General features: G+C 44.8%; 1 protein-coding gene across 2 annotated transcripts; it reads right to left on the bottom strand.

Annotated features, from left to right (window-relative positions):
- Positions 1 to 8,239: 8,239 nt before the first annotated feature.
- On the bottom strand, positions 8,240 to 12,437 carry LOC133743835 (uncharacterized). Of its 2 annotated transcripts, XM_062171883.1 has the most exons (7): positions 11,996 to 12,437; positions 11,609 to 11,899; positions 11,225 to 11,296; positions 11,064 to 11,132; positions 10,856 to 10,898; positions 9,240 to 9,339; positions 8,240 to 8,588 (listed from the first exon to the last, which is right to left on the bottom strand). In XM_062171883.1, exons 2-7 carry the CDS (start codon positions 11,722 to 11,724, stop codon positions 8,581 to 8,583), a joined length of 408 nt encoding a protein of 135 aa, XP_062027867.1. In that variant the 5' UTR covers positions 11,725 to 11,899; positions 11,996 to 12,437; the 3' UTR covers positions 8,240 to 8,580. The 2 variants fall into 2 exon arrangements, with proteins under 2 accessions (XP_062027867.1, XP_062027868.1); XM_062171884.1 differs by lacking the exon at positions 9,240 to 9,339.
- Positions 12,438 to 16,443: the final 4,006 nt, after the last annotated feature.

The raw sequence follows: 16,443 nt of genomic DNA, 5'->3' as shown, positions 1-16,443 counted from the left end.
AGCGCAGCGGCACATTGCCGGAGGATAACGTCCAGGCGAGACAGCTCAAACGGCGAGCAACCCGCTATAACATCCAGAATGGCAAGCTTTACCACCAAGGATTCACCCATCCCAACCTCCGCTGTCTAACCCCAGAGGAGGGAAAGGTCGTCCTAGCGGAAATCCATGCCGGAGAATGTGGAAACCACTCAGGCGCCAGATCCTTGGCCAACCGCACAATGCGACAGGGCTACTTCTGGCCCACACTTGGTGATGACGCCCGGCGGATTTCGCGGTCTTGCCACAAATGCCAACAGTTTCAGATCTCCCACATGCACCGGCAGAACCGCTGTCAATCATCATCGGCCCATGGATTCACTCCACGTGGGGCCTTGACTTGATGGGAAAGTTCCAAACCGCTAAGGGCCAGTTGAAGTACATTATTGTTGCCATCGATTACAACAGCAAGTGGATAGAGGCGGAGCCACTAACGGCAATAACTACCGCCAAGGTAATTCACTTCCTCTGGAAGAACATCTACTGCCGCTATGGTGTTCCACATACGATCATTACAGACAACGGCACGCAGTTCAACAATAAGGAACTCATCTCCTTTACCGCCAACTTGGGCACCAAGTTGAGTTTTGCATCTGTCGCCCATCCCCAAACCAACGGCCAGGTTGAAGCAGCAAACAAGATAATCAAGAAGCTGCTAAAAAAGAAGCTCGACGACGCCAAGGGTTTGTGGGCGGAGAAGCTTCCAGAAGTCCTATGGGCCATCCGGACAACTCCAACTACCGCCACCAGCGAAACTCCTTTTTGTATGATGTTCGGCACAGAGGCTGTCCTACCTGTTGAAGTAACTCAGCCTACCGCTAGGGTCGAAGGCTACTGCCCAGAGACCAACAGCGACGGCGTCAACCTGGACAGGGACCTCCTAGAAGAAAAAAGACACAAGGCCCATTTGCACAACTTGCAAAACAAACAACGGGTATCGCGTTTCTACAACGCCAGAGTCAAGGCCCGGAACCTCCAATTGGGGGACTGGGTAATGAAGGAAGTCATTCCACCGCCAACAAAACTCCGCCCAACTTGGGAAGGTCCATACAAAATTGTGGAAGTCGTTAGCCCAGGCACCTTCTACTTAATGGACAAGGATGGCGTCCCGTCGACCCACCCTTGGAATACCGAACACCTTCGGTATTACTACAAATAGTCATCCGCTACCCAGGAGCATCTTGACTTAGCTAAATTTTTGTCCAATATTTAGCTAAGGGAAGCTACCCAACGGGTACTACCCCACTTTTGTACACGCTGATCAATCATCTATCAATGAAACGAGGAATTATTCAAACCATTGTTCCCAAGTCCGGCACCGAGGGCAACTGGCAACGCCAGAAATCGTCAGCGGACCACGTCCGCTACGTGGTGCACTTGGACCAATCTTAATTGCTTTAATGTTTCATTGTTTGACAAAAGAAAACTCTAAGTCAAACTACTAGAGGTACAAACACATCGTAACAAACACATTCAAAAAAAAAAAAAACTTCATTCCATTGCAAAATACTTGTTACAAATCGTTATGCCTCAGCGGCTACACAAAAGAAAAAGAAAAAGTATAGTGAGGTTCCAGCTTCAGGGGTTGCCCTCGACATCTTCCGCTTCAGCATGCGGCGGCACGATTGCGCGGCTCGTTTGATCGGACCCTCGGGCTGTGGGACTTGGAGTTTCTATTGTGCCGTCCTCCCGGGTGTGCGCCGCCAGGAAGCCAGCACGTGACACCTCCGACTGGGTAGGAGGAGGAGTCTGCTGGCATCCTCTCCGCCGGGCGTGCGCCACTTTCTCCGCTACCTGAGTGAGCACCTTCCGCGGGGGCAGGTAGGACACCTTTCTCCGGCGGAGCACTCTTGGCCAGCGGCATGTCGGGCTGGGACGCTTTCGCGAAGTCGATAGCGCCCTTCCGCTTCAGCATGTCTATATTCGCTAGCGCCCCAGCCTTCGCCGACTCGGTCAGAGCTTTCTTGTACTCCGCCGACTGTTTGAATGCTTCAACAGCGGCGGCCGCGGCAGTATCCCTTTCAGCCCTCAGGCGGGCAACCTGACCCTCTAGCCGCTGCACCTCCGTTATTCTGGCGGCGGACTCCCACTGCACGATAATGAGCTTTTTGTCCTTGGCGGCTATCCGCTCCTGCAACAGGGCGATGTCCTGCTCCAGCTTGGAGACGCGGTCGTTCCTCTCCAAGTCCCGCTCAATGGCCACCGTCAGCTTGCCTCGGGCGTCCGCGGAGTCACACTCCGCCTTTGCCAGACGCCGCTCCGTCTCCACCAGCTTCTCCCTCGCCTCCGCCAGCTCCCTCTGGAGACTTTGGATTTCCTCCCTAAGCTCCCCTTCGACCAGAGGCTGCTTCTTCGCCGCCTCAAACATGTCGTGCAGCCCTGCGGATATTTGACCAAACACCGAGCTGTAGGGCGACTGGTCAATAGCCGTTGGGCGCGAGATCCCCGCTCGGCCGCCGAACCCTAGCCGTTCGCAGAGATGGAAGAGGAACTCCCGCTCACCATCCGTCATGAACTCCGCATACTCGGCGAATGAGTCCAAGTCACTGGCGGCGGGCGCCTCTCCCTCCACCACGGCAGCTTTCGACGGAGCTTGACGGGTCTTCTTCTGGTGACGGACCCGGATTGGCTCCACATCCTCCCTCTCTTCCCCGTCAGGGGAGTCAATCTGCCGGCGCTTTCTCTCCAACGCCCTTGTATTCCAGGCAGCGACCCTCGTGTCCTTCGCCGGCGGCTCCTCCCTTGGCCTGGTGACGGTCTCCGCCGGCGGCACCGGTCTTTCTTTATGGGGACCGCGCCTGTTGGCGGGTACCCTCTCCTTCTGAGAAGCCGCTGCTGCGGCCCCCTTTTTCCCGCCCGCCACGGGGGCCCCCGCCTGGAAGACAGGCAAACCGTCGTCACCGAGATGGGAGTGGTGCGGCATTGGCAGCACCACCGGAACCTCGGACTGGCTCAGCGCCAGTGTCTCGGGGTTCACCAGTGTCTTCTGGGCCGCCAGCCCCTCGGCGTACATGATCTCCAGGAAGTTGTCTATCTCCGCACGGTCCATTGCTTTTTCAAAAGCGTCGCGACTGCGAATGTTACCCGACGGATGTTCTAAAAAAAAAAAAAACCAGTCAGCCTGGGTTACTTATTATAAAACAAAAGCACTGTGGCGGAGATTTCTTACCAACGGAGCGAGTTAGCCGCTGATTGACTAGTAACTCCCAACCGGTCAGAAGTCGGAAGTACAGCAAGTTGCGGTTCCGCCAGCAACCTCTGATCCGTGCTACGCGACACTCTTCTTCGCGCGTAAGGTTATACCGCAGTCCCGCTGCACAAACACAATAGTCGTTAGTAAAAATACAAGTCTGCAAATACAAGAGCCCGCCAACTACGTTCAGCGGAAACAGGTTACCAACCTCGGATGGGTTGGAACTCCGACTTAATCCTAAATGTCGGCCCTTCCTCGTTCGACCCAGTGTGATACTCCCAACCCTCTGTGGCGACGCAGAAGGTCCCCCGCCAGTAGGACATTGAGTCCCTTAGATTCTCGATCAGCTTGGGCGCTCCTTGGCGGTGGCTCAAGTTCACTTGCCCTCTGCAACCCTGGCGCTTTACATAGACCAGCTCGTTGAAGTGAAGCATCTCCGCCACAGTAGGCCCTTCACATCCGGACAACCGCCACAAAGAGTTTAGCGCCAGCATCAACCGCCACATGTTGGGGCAGACTTGACCAAAGGCAAGGCCAAACTCGCACACCAGAATCTGAAGGTTGGGCACCAGCGGGAGTGTCACTCCTTGGCGGAATATCGCCTCATGAACGGCGGCAAACCCCTCTGGGAGAATCGACGCCTTCTCATCCGCAGTCGGCAGGCGCAGTTTCACCGAGCCCGGCAGCCGGAACGTCCGCTTCATCCTATTAACGGCGGCAACATTCATCCGCCCTCCTGCCTCGTCAACAGGGGTGCCATCCTGGAGGAACCACGCTGACTCAGCGTCCTCCCCCGCTGTTTCCTCTTCCCCAGCGGAGCCGCTGGCAGCACTGTTGCTTGCCAACCGCTCGTCGCGCCTAGCTTTGGCCGCAGCGACCTCACCCGCCCTAGAGCTCTCTGGACGTGAAGCACGACCCATGACTACTTCCCAAGGTATGGTCTGTAGCGGCTCAACCTCTAGCGGTTCTGGCAGTGAGGTTCCTGCATGGGCAGACGGACGCAACGAGTCAATAAATATTCTACCCGCCGCGCTGAACGACACGTCAGACCCGGAATCCTCACTGCTCGAAATCTCTATGACGTTAGCCATCCCAAACCCTAAAACCCACACCAGTTAGCACAAACACAGATCTAGCCTATTCTTACATCAGTTATAGCCAAGAACATCAACAATAGTTTACCCAGAAAACACCAAAACAAGAACAAACAACCCACAAACACTTAACCCAGATTCGACCATCTAGTGGATCCAGAAATCCCAACTGTGTCAAAAACACCAAAACCCATCCCCAAAACCCACTTTACACACTCAGAACACCCCAAATTCACGAAACCCAGAAAACTAACAGAAGCAAATACACAGAAATTCAATGGAACAGGGATGAGATGCAGAGCACCAACCTCAAGGGCGAAATCTTTGGTGTGATTGAAAGCGCTTGTCTTCACCGGTAAAGGCCTCGTCCCCAAGATCCGATAACTCTTGCAGCTTTCGTCCCCCGAAACTCTCTTCGCAAATCGCAGATCTTGAAGACGACGACTCAGGTTTGAAGTTTTCACAAAGTGTCAAATCTCGCTAAAGTTCCCCCCCCTTTTATGTCAACATCAACGCGTTCTAAGCCGTCCGCTCAAAAACGACATCACACACCAGCCGTACACGTGTCGCAGGCCTCCACTTACTCTCCGGATTAACCGAGGCATCGCCTCGGTTATGAAATCCATAATTACTATCATTAATGGCGAGAAGACGGCTAGGCTTAGGAGACAAGCCTCCGCACGCTAACCCTCTACGGGTTGGACACGTGTCAACCACCACCAGACGCTTCGTCTGGTGGAAGTAACCACTGGGGATGACTTCCCCAACCGTCTGAAGCCTCCGCTGAGCGACACCCCGCCAGCGGAACTTCTCCCTTGTCATCTTCCAAGTGACGAAGTCTCCGCTGAGCGACACCCCGCCAGCGGAACTTCTGCCTTGTCATCTTCCAAGAGACGAAATCTCCGCTGAGCGAAACCCCGCCAGCGGAACTTCTCCCTTGTCATCTTCCAAGAGACGAAGTCTCCGCTGAGCGAAACCCCGCCAGCGGAACTTCTCCCTTGTCATCTTCCAAGAGACGAAGTCTCCGCTGAGCGAAACCCCGCCAGCGGAACTTCTCCCTTATCATCTTCCAAGTAACGAAGTCTCCGCTGAGCGACACCCCGCCAGCGGAACTTCTCCCTTGTCATCTTCCAAGAGACGAAGTCTCCGCTGAGCGAAACCCCGCCAGCGGAACTTCTCCCTTGTCATCTTCCAAGAGACGAAGTCTCCGCTGAGCGAAACCCCGCCAGGCACGTCTACTGGACGCTGCTTCCTGCTGCAGTCAGTGGGGGGATATCCGCTAGCGGCGGATCTCGAGGCCACGCCTCACTCTGACAACGGCCGCCACGCGGCGTTACGGTCAGACGGTCCCTAAGGGACACGGGGACTTGTCACAGTCTACGACAACCCTGATCAGGCACGTTGACCCCTATCACTCGGGTACTAAGATTGGGTTCGCTACCCAACACCCTCTGCTCCGTGCAGCTCCCCCTCAAAAAACAATTTGCCGACCATCCGGAGGTCTATCTTAGCCGGGGAGTGGGGGACGCCCTGGGGGGCCTAGCAGGGGCCCACCCGAAAGGGTATAAAGCGTTTGCTCACAAAATCCATGGTTGACAACGCACTGACGCTAATTATGCTCTTGCAAGTCTAGCGGAAGAAAACGCTTCAAACCGCCGAGCAACTCCCCAACCAAGATTGCCCTCCTTGATTCGGGACTTGGGGGACTTGTACATACATGTACATTTGCAAGCATAATTAGCTATAATGGGCCACGCTCATTGTACCGCCAAAGGTACTAATTCCAACCAAAGGAATGACATGCAGACACACCGCCAGGCGGGCTACAACCTCAGCGTCGGTTCACCCCCAAATCACCGCCGACGCGCCGCCATGCGCCGTGCCAAAATGGCATCAGTAGCTCCCAGAGCTGGGAACTGAAGCACATCAGTCCCACATCGAAAACAAGGAGGAGGTCAGCCTCCTCCTCACCTATAAAAGGTTCTCTCTTCTCTCCTCATTAATTACGCATTCAATACTTACCTACTGTTACTTTGTCAACATAAATACATTGACTAACTTAGGCATCGGAGAGTTGAAGACCGCCCAGCGCGGTCTCCCTCTGACGCCGCTGTGTATTTTACTTGACAGGTAGCGGAAGCTTTGAGAGTACCACAAGTATCGATCCGCCCACCGGATCAGCGTTAACAAAGATTCAGCTACCGCCGAACTTTTAGACATTAACACCGTGAAGTGTCTTGTGATTCCTTCATCCTTGCAAAATTGTAAGAACCTTTTCATTCTATGTTCACCGCCACTGTTACTTCTCAAATACTTGATTTTTCTGCATGTCATATTTTCTACTTATGTTTTGCACTCCTTAAACTTGGTGAAAACCTCGGATTTCTCCCTCATAAAGTAGACCCAAATCTTCCTCGAAAAATCATCTAGAAAAGTAACAAAGTACTTGAAGCCTCCTATAGACCTTACTGGTGCCGGGCCTCATACATCTAAGTGAATATAATCCAGCAATCCTTTGCTTTTGTTCTCACGGTTTGCTAACTTGAATGCCACCTTCTGCTTCCCAAGAGTACAATCCTTGCAGAATTTCAGTTTGCAAACACTAACACCTTCTAGCTTACCATTCTTGTGGAGTTCTTGCATTCCTCTTTGACTCATGTGCCCAAGGCGAAGATGCCATAGCTCAGTCTTGTCTTTTACCTCTGTAGACATTGCAACTCCACCTATTATTGTAGTCCCTTGAAGCTTGTATAAGTTGTTAGATTGAATGTCGCCCTTCATCACAATAAGTAATCCCTTGAGAACTTTGAGTCTTCCCTCTTCAGAGTGATAGCGCTTAAAACAAGCGCGCAATTTAACCCTAAAAATGTCATCGTTAGTATAGAATAAGTAGGGATCGTTCTAACCGGGGATTGAGGGTACACCTGTCATTGTAAAACAAATAAAAAATTAAAATAAATACAAATTATAAATTTACAAAAAGAACATATACAAATAACGAAATAAAAGAGAGGGTTTAAGAATTAGAGTTTTGAAAATTAAAATAAGTAAAAGAAGAAAATATAAAAACACATGTACAAGAATGAAACGTAAGAAACAAATATCAAAACCAATTCCATGTAATCAGATTCGATTCAAACCCTATAATTGATTATCTAAGTCATGAGAAAGAAGTTGATCATGTGAAACATTCGACGCAAATGATTTCCCATATTTTACTTTCCTTTACTAATTAACCTAAGTGAAAGCACCTAGATCAATCCTATTAAACATGCAATCAAAGTCTAGAAAGCTAGCTAATCAAAACATGTTCAACGCAAGAAGCATAGAGAAAGGTTATCAACTTAAGTGCACAACCTAGTATGAATAAGTTCACCTATTTGCAATCCTCTTCAATTGAATTCGACCTTTGTCCAAAGCCTTTACTACTTGTGATTTAGGTTCACAAAACTATTAGGTGAATCGTCACTACTACAGAAATTGAAACAGACGATGGGCAAAAACTGTCGTCTGATATGGAGGCTGACCGTCGTATATCGAGGCGCCGTCTGATGAAAGTCAATTGTAGGGAACCGTCGTATGAAGGGCTCGGCAGCATGGCAGCAGCATGTCGGCAGCATGCCGGCAGCCTGTCGATAGCATTAGCTGTTGCGTGACTATTCTTTAGACGACGGGCGACTTTAGAAACTGTTGTGTGATTGCAATTCAGAGATCGCTTTATTTTATGCCCGTTGTGTGATTTTTATTCAGACGACAGTTTTTCAAAGTATCCATGATCTATTTTAAATTCAGACGACAGTTTTTATTTTTAGGTCATTGTGAATATTGTGCACATACGACAGTTTTTTTGTGGTTATTGTTGTCCTAATAGAATGATTCAATGCATTGTATATGCTGAAACTGAAATAAAAAATGATCAAATTAACAGTAGCTGATCAATATATAGAAGAAATTGTTATAATCCACATCATGCACCAAAATAGATTGTGCAAATGTAATCTTTCATCTACAAAAGGAGTACATCTAATACTAGTCTCCTAGCAATATACATCCAAAAATTTACTTAAGTCTAGCTATGCAAGCTTTGCTGCTCTCATGGCCTCATTGGAGTCTAGCTTTAGAAGCTTCTGTAGGAGCATTTTGCTCTCTTTCTGTAGTTCCAGCTGCATATGGATCAATAGTTCACTGAGGGGTACACATGCCAAAACAGAAACACTGCAATTCAATTATACCCTTTCTCACCAGTCAATGCTAGGATCATGTACCTGAGATTAGAAAAAAGGAAACAACATACTTATTCACATATGTGGTCAATGAAATACTAAATTTATACATGTTCTCATCATTTAGGAAAGGAAACAACAAACTGGACTATATCTAAAGCTTCTTTAAGTGCTCCATGTTTCACCAAATTCAAGGGAACGGATAGCCGTAATGCATGCATCATTTGGAATGACATAATTCCTACAAGCGTTAATCCATCTGTGCATATGGAAGCTAAGATATGCAAAGCAGCTGCTTTATCAAAAAGATTACTGCCTCCAATATGCATTGCCAATGACAATACTTGAGCAAATCTTGAATAATTGACAATACTATAATTTTGGAACACAAAGGATCCAAAACACACCTGAGCATAAACAAGTCCACTGATGTGAGCCATGTCACAAAGCAAAAGCAGTAACCAAACTCGTTTTGTAAACAAAAATCATTCCAAACCATAGCTCTAAAGTTCTAAGATTATGAACAGACATGTACATACCCAACAACTTACTTCTTTGACCTGAAGATTTAGTATATGCTTAACTATTCAAATGTTTGTATCACACTAGAACAACTTTGACTCATAAATCACTAATGTTATACGTACTTCACATCATGGAAACCTTATCTAGCTAGAGAGTTGTGAAACGTACCAAATGCTATGATGGTGCAGGACACTAATGTACCAATAGCACCAAACATTACAATAGTAATGAAATTACGAAAAAAAACTGCTTCTTTTTCACCTGAAACCTGGTACAAATAGCAAAGACCAAAGCATGAATGATAAGCCCAGAAGAAATACTAATAACCTAATGAAGTAGTCAACAGTATAAGAAGAACGAAGATAAAAGACAAATGGATAATTCACTGCTACAAAGGAAGTTTTGTATTCTGATTGTGAGATAGAAATAATTGGTGTGAAGCTGCTCATAAGAATGCTCAAATTCAAAATAATTGTGGAAGGTGCATAAGCCTTGAAATTAGTAAATCTATACTGAAAATTGTGCAATCTCCAGTTGATTGACTATAAGTTACATCAATCAAGTCTATGGCAGTATGATACTAAAATCTCACTAAACCTGTATGGATAAAGGATTTTAAGAGCACATATATCTCAATTTCATCATTCAGATAAGTTCTCTTATAGTTTGCAGAGGCAAGCCAGTTGAGTTATTTTTTTTTCTTTTTTTTTCTGCCAAAGAATGCCAAACTAACACTGAAACACAGCTCAAATTAACGACAATCAGAACAACAAATCATGTAAAGCTTTTCAAGATTTAAATTACCGAGTCTACAAAAATAAAAATCAACAAATCAGAGAATGAATTCAAAGAAATTGAATCAACAAACCACTAAATGGAAAATAGGAATGGTCAACTTTAGGATAAACTATCATTGGACAAACTATCATACACATGGAGAGATACAGCTTCTATTTCATATACAAAGGGCTTTCAACCTTGCCACGATAAGTATTAATTGTGTGTGTTAAAATGTAGAGCCATTAAGGCATTATTTATTTTTAACAAGACTGCAGAGTATTAGATATGTTGCTTATTCTACTTGGCTCACAGAATACATAGCACACTAATCTTCATGAGTAGTAATTATCATGGCAAGAGCACTTGATGAATCTAACAACACTAGAACAACAAAACAGAACCGCCCAACTAAACCTCACAATAACAAAGGTCCAAAGCTAGAAGACAATGAACCATCAATATGCACCAAAAACTTAAAATCAAAATAAATCTTAGGACTTTTCCTAAGAACTTCAGTCTGGGGCAATTGCAAATTACAAGATGCATGTTCAATCTCTTATGCAAGTATTTCTAACCAGTTTCCTAAACAATTCTTTGGACCAAAACCTAGACGCACCAATTCCCAACCATTCAGGACATGTTCCAAATGAATGTAAAGAAGATAATTATTAAGAGATATCCCACATGGAATTATCAAAATTCGGCCACCACAAGACAAATGGTACATAGAGGATCAAAATGAAATGCACAACCCATCAGAAAACAAACATTGATCAGAGTAGTAAGCCTAATTGAGTAGACCCTGGTACTTCGACTAGCAAAACCAACCAACTGGTAGACAATTATAATTCCCTTGAGTCACTTCTTCACACTAGAAACTCTTATACGAAATAAGTATCGAAACCAATCCTATCTAATAATGCAACAAAGCTAAATACTACTGATGCAAATAGAACTAAAATCGAGCACAGAAAAAGGCCAATTCCATGAAATGTAAAACCCACCTTCCTTATGAACGACTCCCCAAGCCTTTCCATGCCTACCATCCTGCCAAAATTAAAAAACCAGCATAAACCCTAAACCCTTAAACAATCAAGAAAGCGCAAAACAAAATCCACTCTCACATTACACACAAGCAATCAAATTCAAAACCAGAAGATTCAAACCAATCTCAAATCTATATCATTTCTCAAAACCCAGCAATAAACAAACCTTGTAAAGATTGATTTTGGTGATCTGATACAAGACGCCGGGCCAGTCAGGTTATTGCCTCTAACATCACTGAGCATAAAAGGAAACTTCAATACCAACAGAAACACAAAAAGAACACAAAGAAACCAAAACTGGTTGAAATACAGAAGGAAAATACTTACAAGTACCACAGACCAGTTAATTGACACATATCAGGGGACAGTGCTCCAGTCAAAGAGTTGCCTCGCAATCCACTGTAAACTCAAATTCCAACCAAGAGAATCAGAAATATAGAGGACTTTTACCAAATACAGTAAAGTAGCTACAAAACAAAGGTTTGTAAATAATCTACTGAATCAAAAACACACATGAAAGCAAGAACAAATGCAATACACAGAAATTCATGGAATAATTGTTTCAAGTACTCACAGAGATATAACAGTTACAGACCATCAGTTACAGTTCATGATTTGACAAAAACAATGAAGCAAATGAAAGTAGACAAGTGAGAAATGAGAACCCAGAAGAGAGAGAGAGAGAGAGAGAGAGAGAGAGATTATTAATACCTAGTAGTGGGGCATCGGAAGGGGAGGTTGAAGCGACAAAAAGAGGAAGTCCGATTAACTGAGAAACTGAGAGAGCCATAATAAGGCCGGAAGCTAAGAGATGAAACTTGGCTCATCTCTATTTCGGTATCAATCACACTATCCCTTTTGCTTCGAATGGATTCGATTCACTACCAACCTTTGTCTTTCTTTTCAGTATTCACATGAGCGCCTCCGCCGTCGACTAGAGCTCTAATTCTGATCTTCGGACCCTCCACTTTGAGCCCGATGACCTCCCTCTTGGTCCTCTTACTGCAACAAAAAAATAATCGCATCAGAAATCAAAATCCCCAAAATTCAGGAAATCAAAAACTTAGGTCAAAATCGAAAAGAAGAGAAATTGGATACCCATTGGTGCTGGAAAGTGAAGGCTCGATTTAAGCCAAGGGAGTTTGGCTGCCGGTGACGACGTCATCTTTGACGCCGGAGAGGCTCCTCTCAGATTAGTTTGATGTGGAAACTGATTTGGTTGTTGGAGAGATGGATTTGGGGTATAGGTGTAGAAGATAAGAGGGAGAGAGGAGCGAGGTCTACTGATTTGGTTTTGGATCCGATGAATTTGGTGTCGGTGTAGACTGTAGAACAAAGGTCTTGGATCCGATGGACTTCAAGTGTAGGTTTTGGTTTTGGTTTTGGTTTTGGGGAGACGCTGTCGGGAGAGTGAGGAGATTCGGGTTTTGGTTTTAGGTCTATGTCGAGAGAGAGAGTGAGGAGGTTTGAGTTCTTCGTTATTTTCTTTTCTGAAAGTGTTTCATGCCCGGCCTACATTAATTCGGACAACGACTCACACAACAGAATTTTATAAAAATGTGGTATGTATGCGGCCGTTTGAAATTTGGGATTTGTCTCCTATCAATTTAACTTCCCTCTTTGGAAGTTGAAGAAAAATGGTGGTGGGAAATCTCTCTCCTTTCTATCAAACATATTGATTAGACGACAGTTTTATTATTTTTCATCGTATGATCAATACATGGTATGGGGAAAATTCAGGGTTTGAGATGCGATTTGGCACCACTTACATGGTGGAAAACTTGCCGCTCAAATTTTTTAGGGTCATACAACGGTTCTGTCATTAAACGTCTTCTGAACTAATTCATAATTGCATATCAGACGACGAATTTTATAAAAACGACGTCTAAAAAAATAAAAATCAATCAGACGGCGGAAAACTGTAATGCGTCGTCTGAAAGGTGTCGTCTGATTGGATTTTTGTAGTAGTGCGTTTACCTAAATCTAGCACCAATTACATGCAAATCCTATAAGTGTCGACCCAAATAAGATAAACATATAAAAGTTTTCTGTCAAGCAAATTCAATCGAACAAACTCACACAAGCAACTAAAATCACAATTATGGAATTCAAAATCTTTATTTAAACATAGAATTAGGCTTAAACTTTGCCCTGAACGTTATTGTTAACTAGAAACAAATTCCTACGAAATCAAACAAGGAAATCAAAAGATTACATGGAAAAAGAATGAATTACACCGTGAGTGGAGATGGAGATGGAGAGCTTGATGGTTGGATCTTGAAGAGGTGGACGATGGAGGATATGATCTTCACGGCTCCTTCTTCTTCTTCCTCTCCTTGCTTGAAAACGCAGAACTTTGCAACTAGAGGATGGAGAGAGAGAGAGAGCTTATGATGTTATGGAGAATTTTCTGAATGAAAGTGTGTGTTTCAAACGTCTAGCATAGGGGGTTTATATAGGGGACGGCCAAGCTTCATGACCCTTCTTTTAATTTCCCAAGGAATTAATCTGATAATGCCACACAGCTTCGACCAATCACGTAGCGCCACGTCAGCTCTGTTGTGTCATCCAACCAATCAAAAAGCTCCAAAATCAATCCCTAATATATTGTTGCCGAATTTCCAAGGATTATTTCTGATTTTATTCATAAATTTCGGCCAAATATCTAGGCATGAACCTAGACAATGTATCTGGACGCATTTTGAACATTTTCTCCCTTAAATCTCTCCATGGCTTTATCCTTAATGTCCTCCCCTTGATTTTCTCTTGATTTTCACATTAATACTGCAGATTTTAATTCCTTAATTTCGGCCAACATATCTTGAGGGAATTGAGGAACGAATCTGGACTTGTTTTGAGCCTTTTCTTGTTGCACAATCCCTTGAAACTCTCCCAAGATTTTCTCAACGTAATCTCCTTGATTCTCTCCTTAATTTTCACATTATCTCCATCATTTCCCAAGGAAAAAAATCAGATTTAATGACAGGACCCGCCCCGGATTTCACCCTGAAATCCGAGGCGGGTCCTGTCAATTTGGTATCAGAGCATTAGGTTGTAAGGTTCTGTAGACTCGTTTCTATTCTGTTGCCTTATATGCTTGGTGTTGCCCAGTACCTCTCGAGTGATGGCCCGACTGCAGCGGTTCCCCATCGTGCACTCTTCGGTGCTGTGGTATTCATCAAGTGTGTAAGGTACAAAGCTAGTTGGTTTTCTTCTGGTGCTATGCCTCTTGTACGCCGACCTCCTAGGGTTTTCTTTGCGTATTCGATTGGTTAACTGTCTTGCGCCTATCCCTGGTGATGGTAGAGTAAAACTACTCTACAGTTTCAAGTTGTGCTACGAAATGTGATTCGAGGAAAATGTTGTGGTTGTCTTTTCCTCGATGCCAACAAGTTTGTTGGGGCAGGGATTAAGGTGAGGAAACCGGAGTTCGAGTTTGTGTTTGAGTGTCTGAGACGAGTGACAATAGATTTGGGCTGTCTATGGATGATATAATTGCTTCGGAAATCAGGATTGTGAGTGGAAATGGACTTGGTAATAATGATGGTTCTGACTTTGAACCAAGTTTCGGGAAAGGTGTTTTGTGATGTGATCGGTTGTTAAGTAGCATTTGAAATATTATTGGAAGTTTTTGGTGATTCTTTGGGAACCTTAGTGTTGGAAACCATTTATAGAGAAAATTGAATAAATATTCTGAATTTTTATGGCTAGATGTCGTGTTTCCAAGTGACTCTGGTCACTGATAATGGTAAAGTATTCCAGTGGTGATTAATTCGAGAAATTAGATCGTTACGTGGTGGGACCACTTTCGGATCCGAGTGTTGCGTTGTTTGATACAAGATATTGGACGAGTGCCATTTGTTCTCCATCATGGATACCGCTCAAGGAAGACCTGGTGAATGGTGTTTTGTCGTCCTGGAAAATTGTTTGATGTTTGAGTTTAATACGTGTAGAGGATTGCTTTGGAGGAATTGAGTGGTCTTACTATCTTGGTGCCATTACTGGTGGTAATGGTTAAGCTGTTGAGATATTAGTTCTGACGTTGAAACGAGTTTCGGAAGATGTGTTACATGACGTGATCGGCTATGTAAGTGACATTTGGGGACGTGTATAGTTGTTACTTGTCCCTGTTAATTTCGAGGACGAAATTTTTATAAGGAGGGGAGATTGTAACGTCCCAAACTTGAATTCACCGGTTTACTAGTCATTTTGACGGTAAACGATCTTTACTTTCACTTTTATTGTCATTTCAGTACTTTTAGTGGCCCTAAAAGTTGACTTTTTTGTTCGGGTCAAAATTTGAGAAAATGTTCTTCATGAAAGTTGTAGAGGACGTTAAACTGAGCGCGTGCATACATGGTACGTAAAAATCGGAGCTCATATGCGAAAGTTATAAGCGAAATACTGAAGTTACTGTTCATAGTAGATAATATATATTTGAATTTTTACTGTTGGTCCAGGTAACTTTTCATTTCTCTCTCTCTCTCTCTCTCTCCTCCTCCCCGCGTCTCTCTCCCTCTTCTCTGCAACTCCGACCACCTCACGATTCCGACCACCTGGTGACGAACGAATGGCACTGTTGGACTCCTCTACTCCTACCCAACCTCCCCAAGGCGGTAACTCGCGGCGGCTTGGCCGGAAAACGACGCATCGAGCTCCTAAAGTTTACTGTAGCAGTTTGAGTCAACGCCGGTTTCTTCCGATTCCGGCCGTCTCCGGCCACCAAACCAGTGTCGAAGGTTCGGTTTTTGCCAAGGATCATTTTGCCCCTAGCCTTGAGCCACGATTTCCAGTGTGGAGGAAGAATCGACGGTTTGAAGTTTTGGGGTCACTATTCATAAATCGGGTTCAAACTTCTCTTTAATTGTTGAGGTACTTCTACTCATTTTCTGACTTTGTCTCAGTTGAGAAAGTTGTTGGGTCTGTTGAGTAGGTGCTGCTACCAAAGTTTGGTGGCCATCGGAGCTGGTGGCGGTGGCGGCGGCTGCAGCGTGTAGGGCAGTGTTTTGATTCTAGTTTTTAGCCCATTAAATCCTATAAATGTTGTAGAGCTTGTATGTGAAGTTTGGTGAATTTTGGAGGAGTTTGGAATTGTTTGTGATTTTCCCAAGTTCGGAGTTTTGTGATTGAATTGTGGGAAATCCGGCCGTCGGATTTCCCTCGTTTTCGTTGTGGAATATGTAAATCGAGGAATTGGTGTTATGGGTGTGATTTGGGTTGAATCTGAGAAGTAATGGAGATAGGGATCTTCGGGTTTCGTTTAGGTCCGTAATTATTTATTCGAATTGTCGTTTATGGAAGTGTACTTGTGTACAGGACGATATATCGAGCTATCTCTTGACAAAGGAACTCGTTTGCGTGGTCGCCAACAAGTACTGTGAGTGGACGTTTGATTTTGAATATTGATGCATGCATTTATTTCTCTAAAGTAATGCTTTATTTAATTATCATCTTTTATATTTTGAGCATATGATGATTTGCTATCGGTAGTGATTTTGGTTTTCGGATTATGAAGTGATTTCGGATTTGATTGGGTTTTGAGATTT

This window comes from Rosa rugosa, chromosome 4 (assembly GCF_958449725.1).
Source record: "Rosa rugosa chromosome 4, drRosRugo1.1, whole genome shotgun sequence".
Taxonomy (NCBI): Eukaryota; Viridiplantae; Streptophyta; class Magnoliopsida; order Rosales; family Rosaceae; genus Rosa; species Rosa rugosa.
The sequence above is the reverse complement of the archived record's forward strand: the minus strand, read 5'-3'. Positions and strand labels throughout refer to the sequence as shown.

Excerpts from the sequence above, each read along its gene's own strand:
- LOC133743835 (XM_062171883.1), bottom strand. The coding sequence starts at position 11,724 with ATGAGCCAAGTTTCATCTCTTAGCTTCCGGCCTTATTATGGCTCTCTC. Across the intron at positions 11,297-11,608 it reads TTCCGATGCCCCACTACTAG|TGGATTGCGAGGCAACTCTT; the intron begins GTATTAATAATC and ends TTGAGTTTACAG. Across the intron at positions 9,340-10,855 it reads GGGAGTCGTTCATAAGGAAG|GTTTCAGGTGAAAAAGAAGC; the intron begins GTGGGTTTTACA and ends TATTTGTACCAG.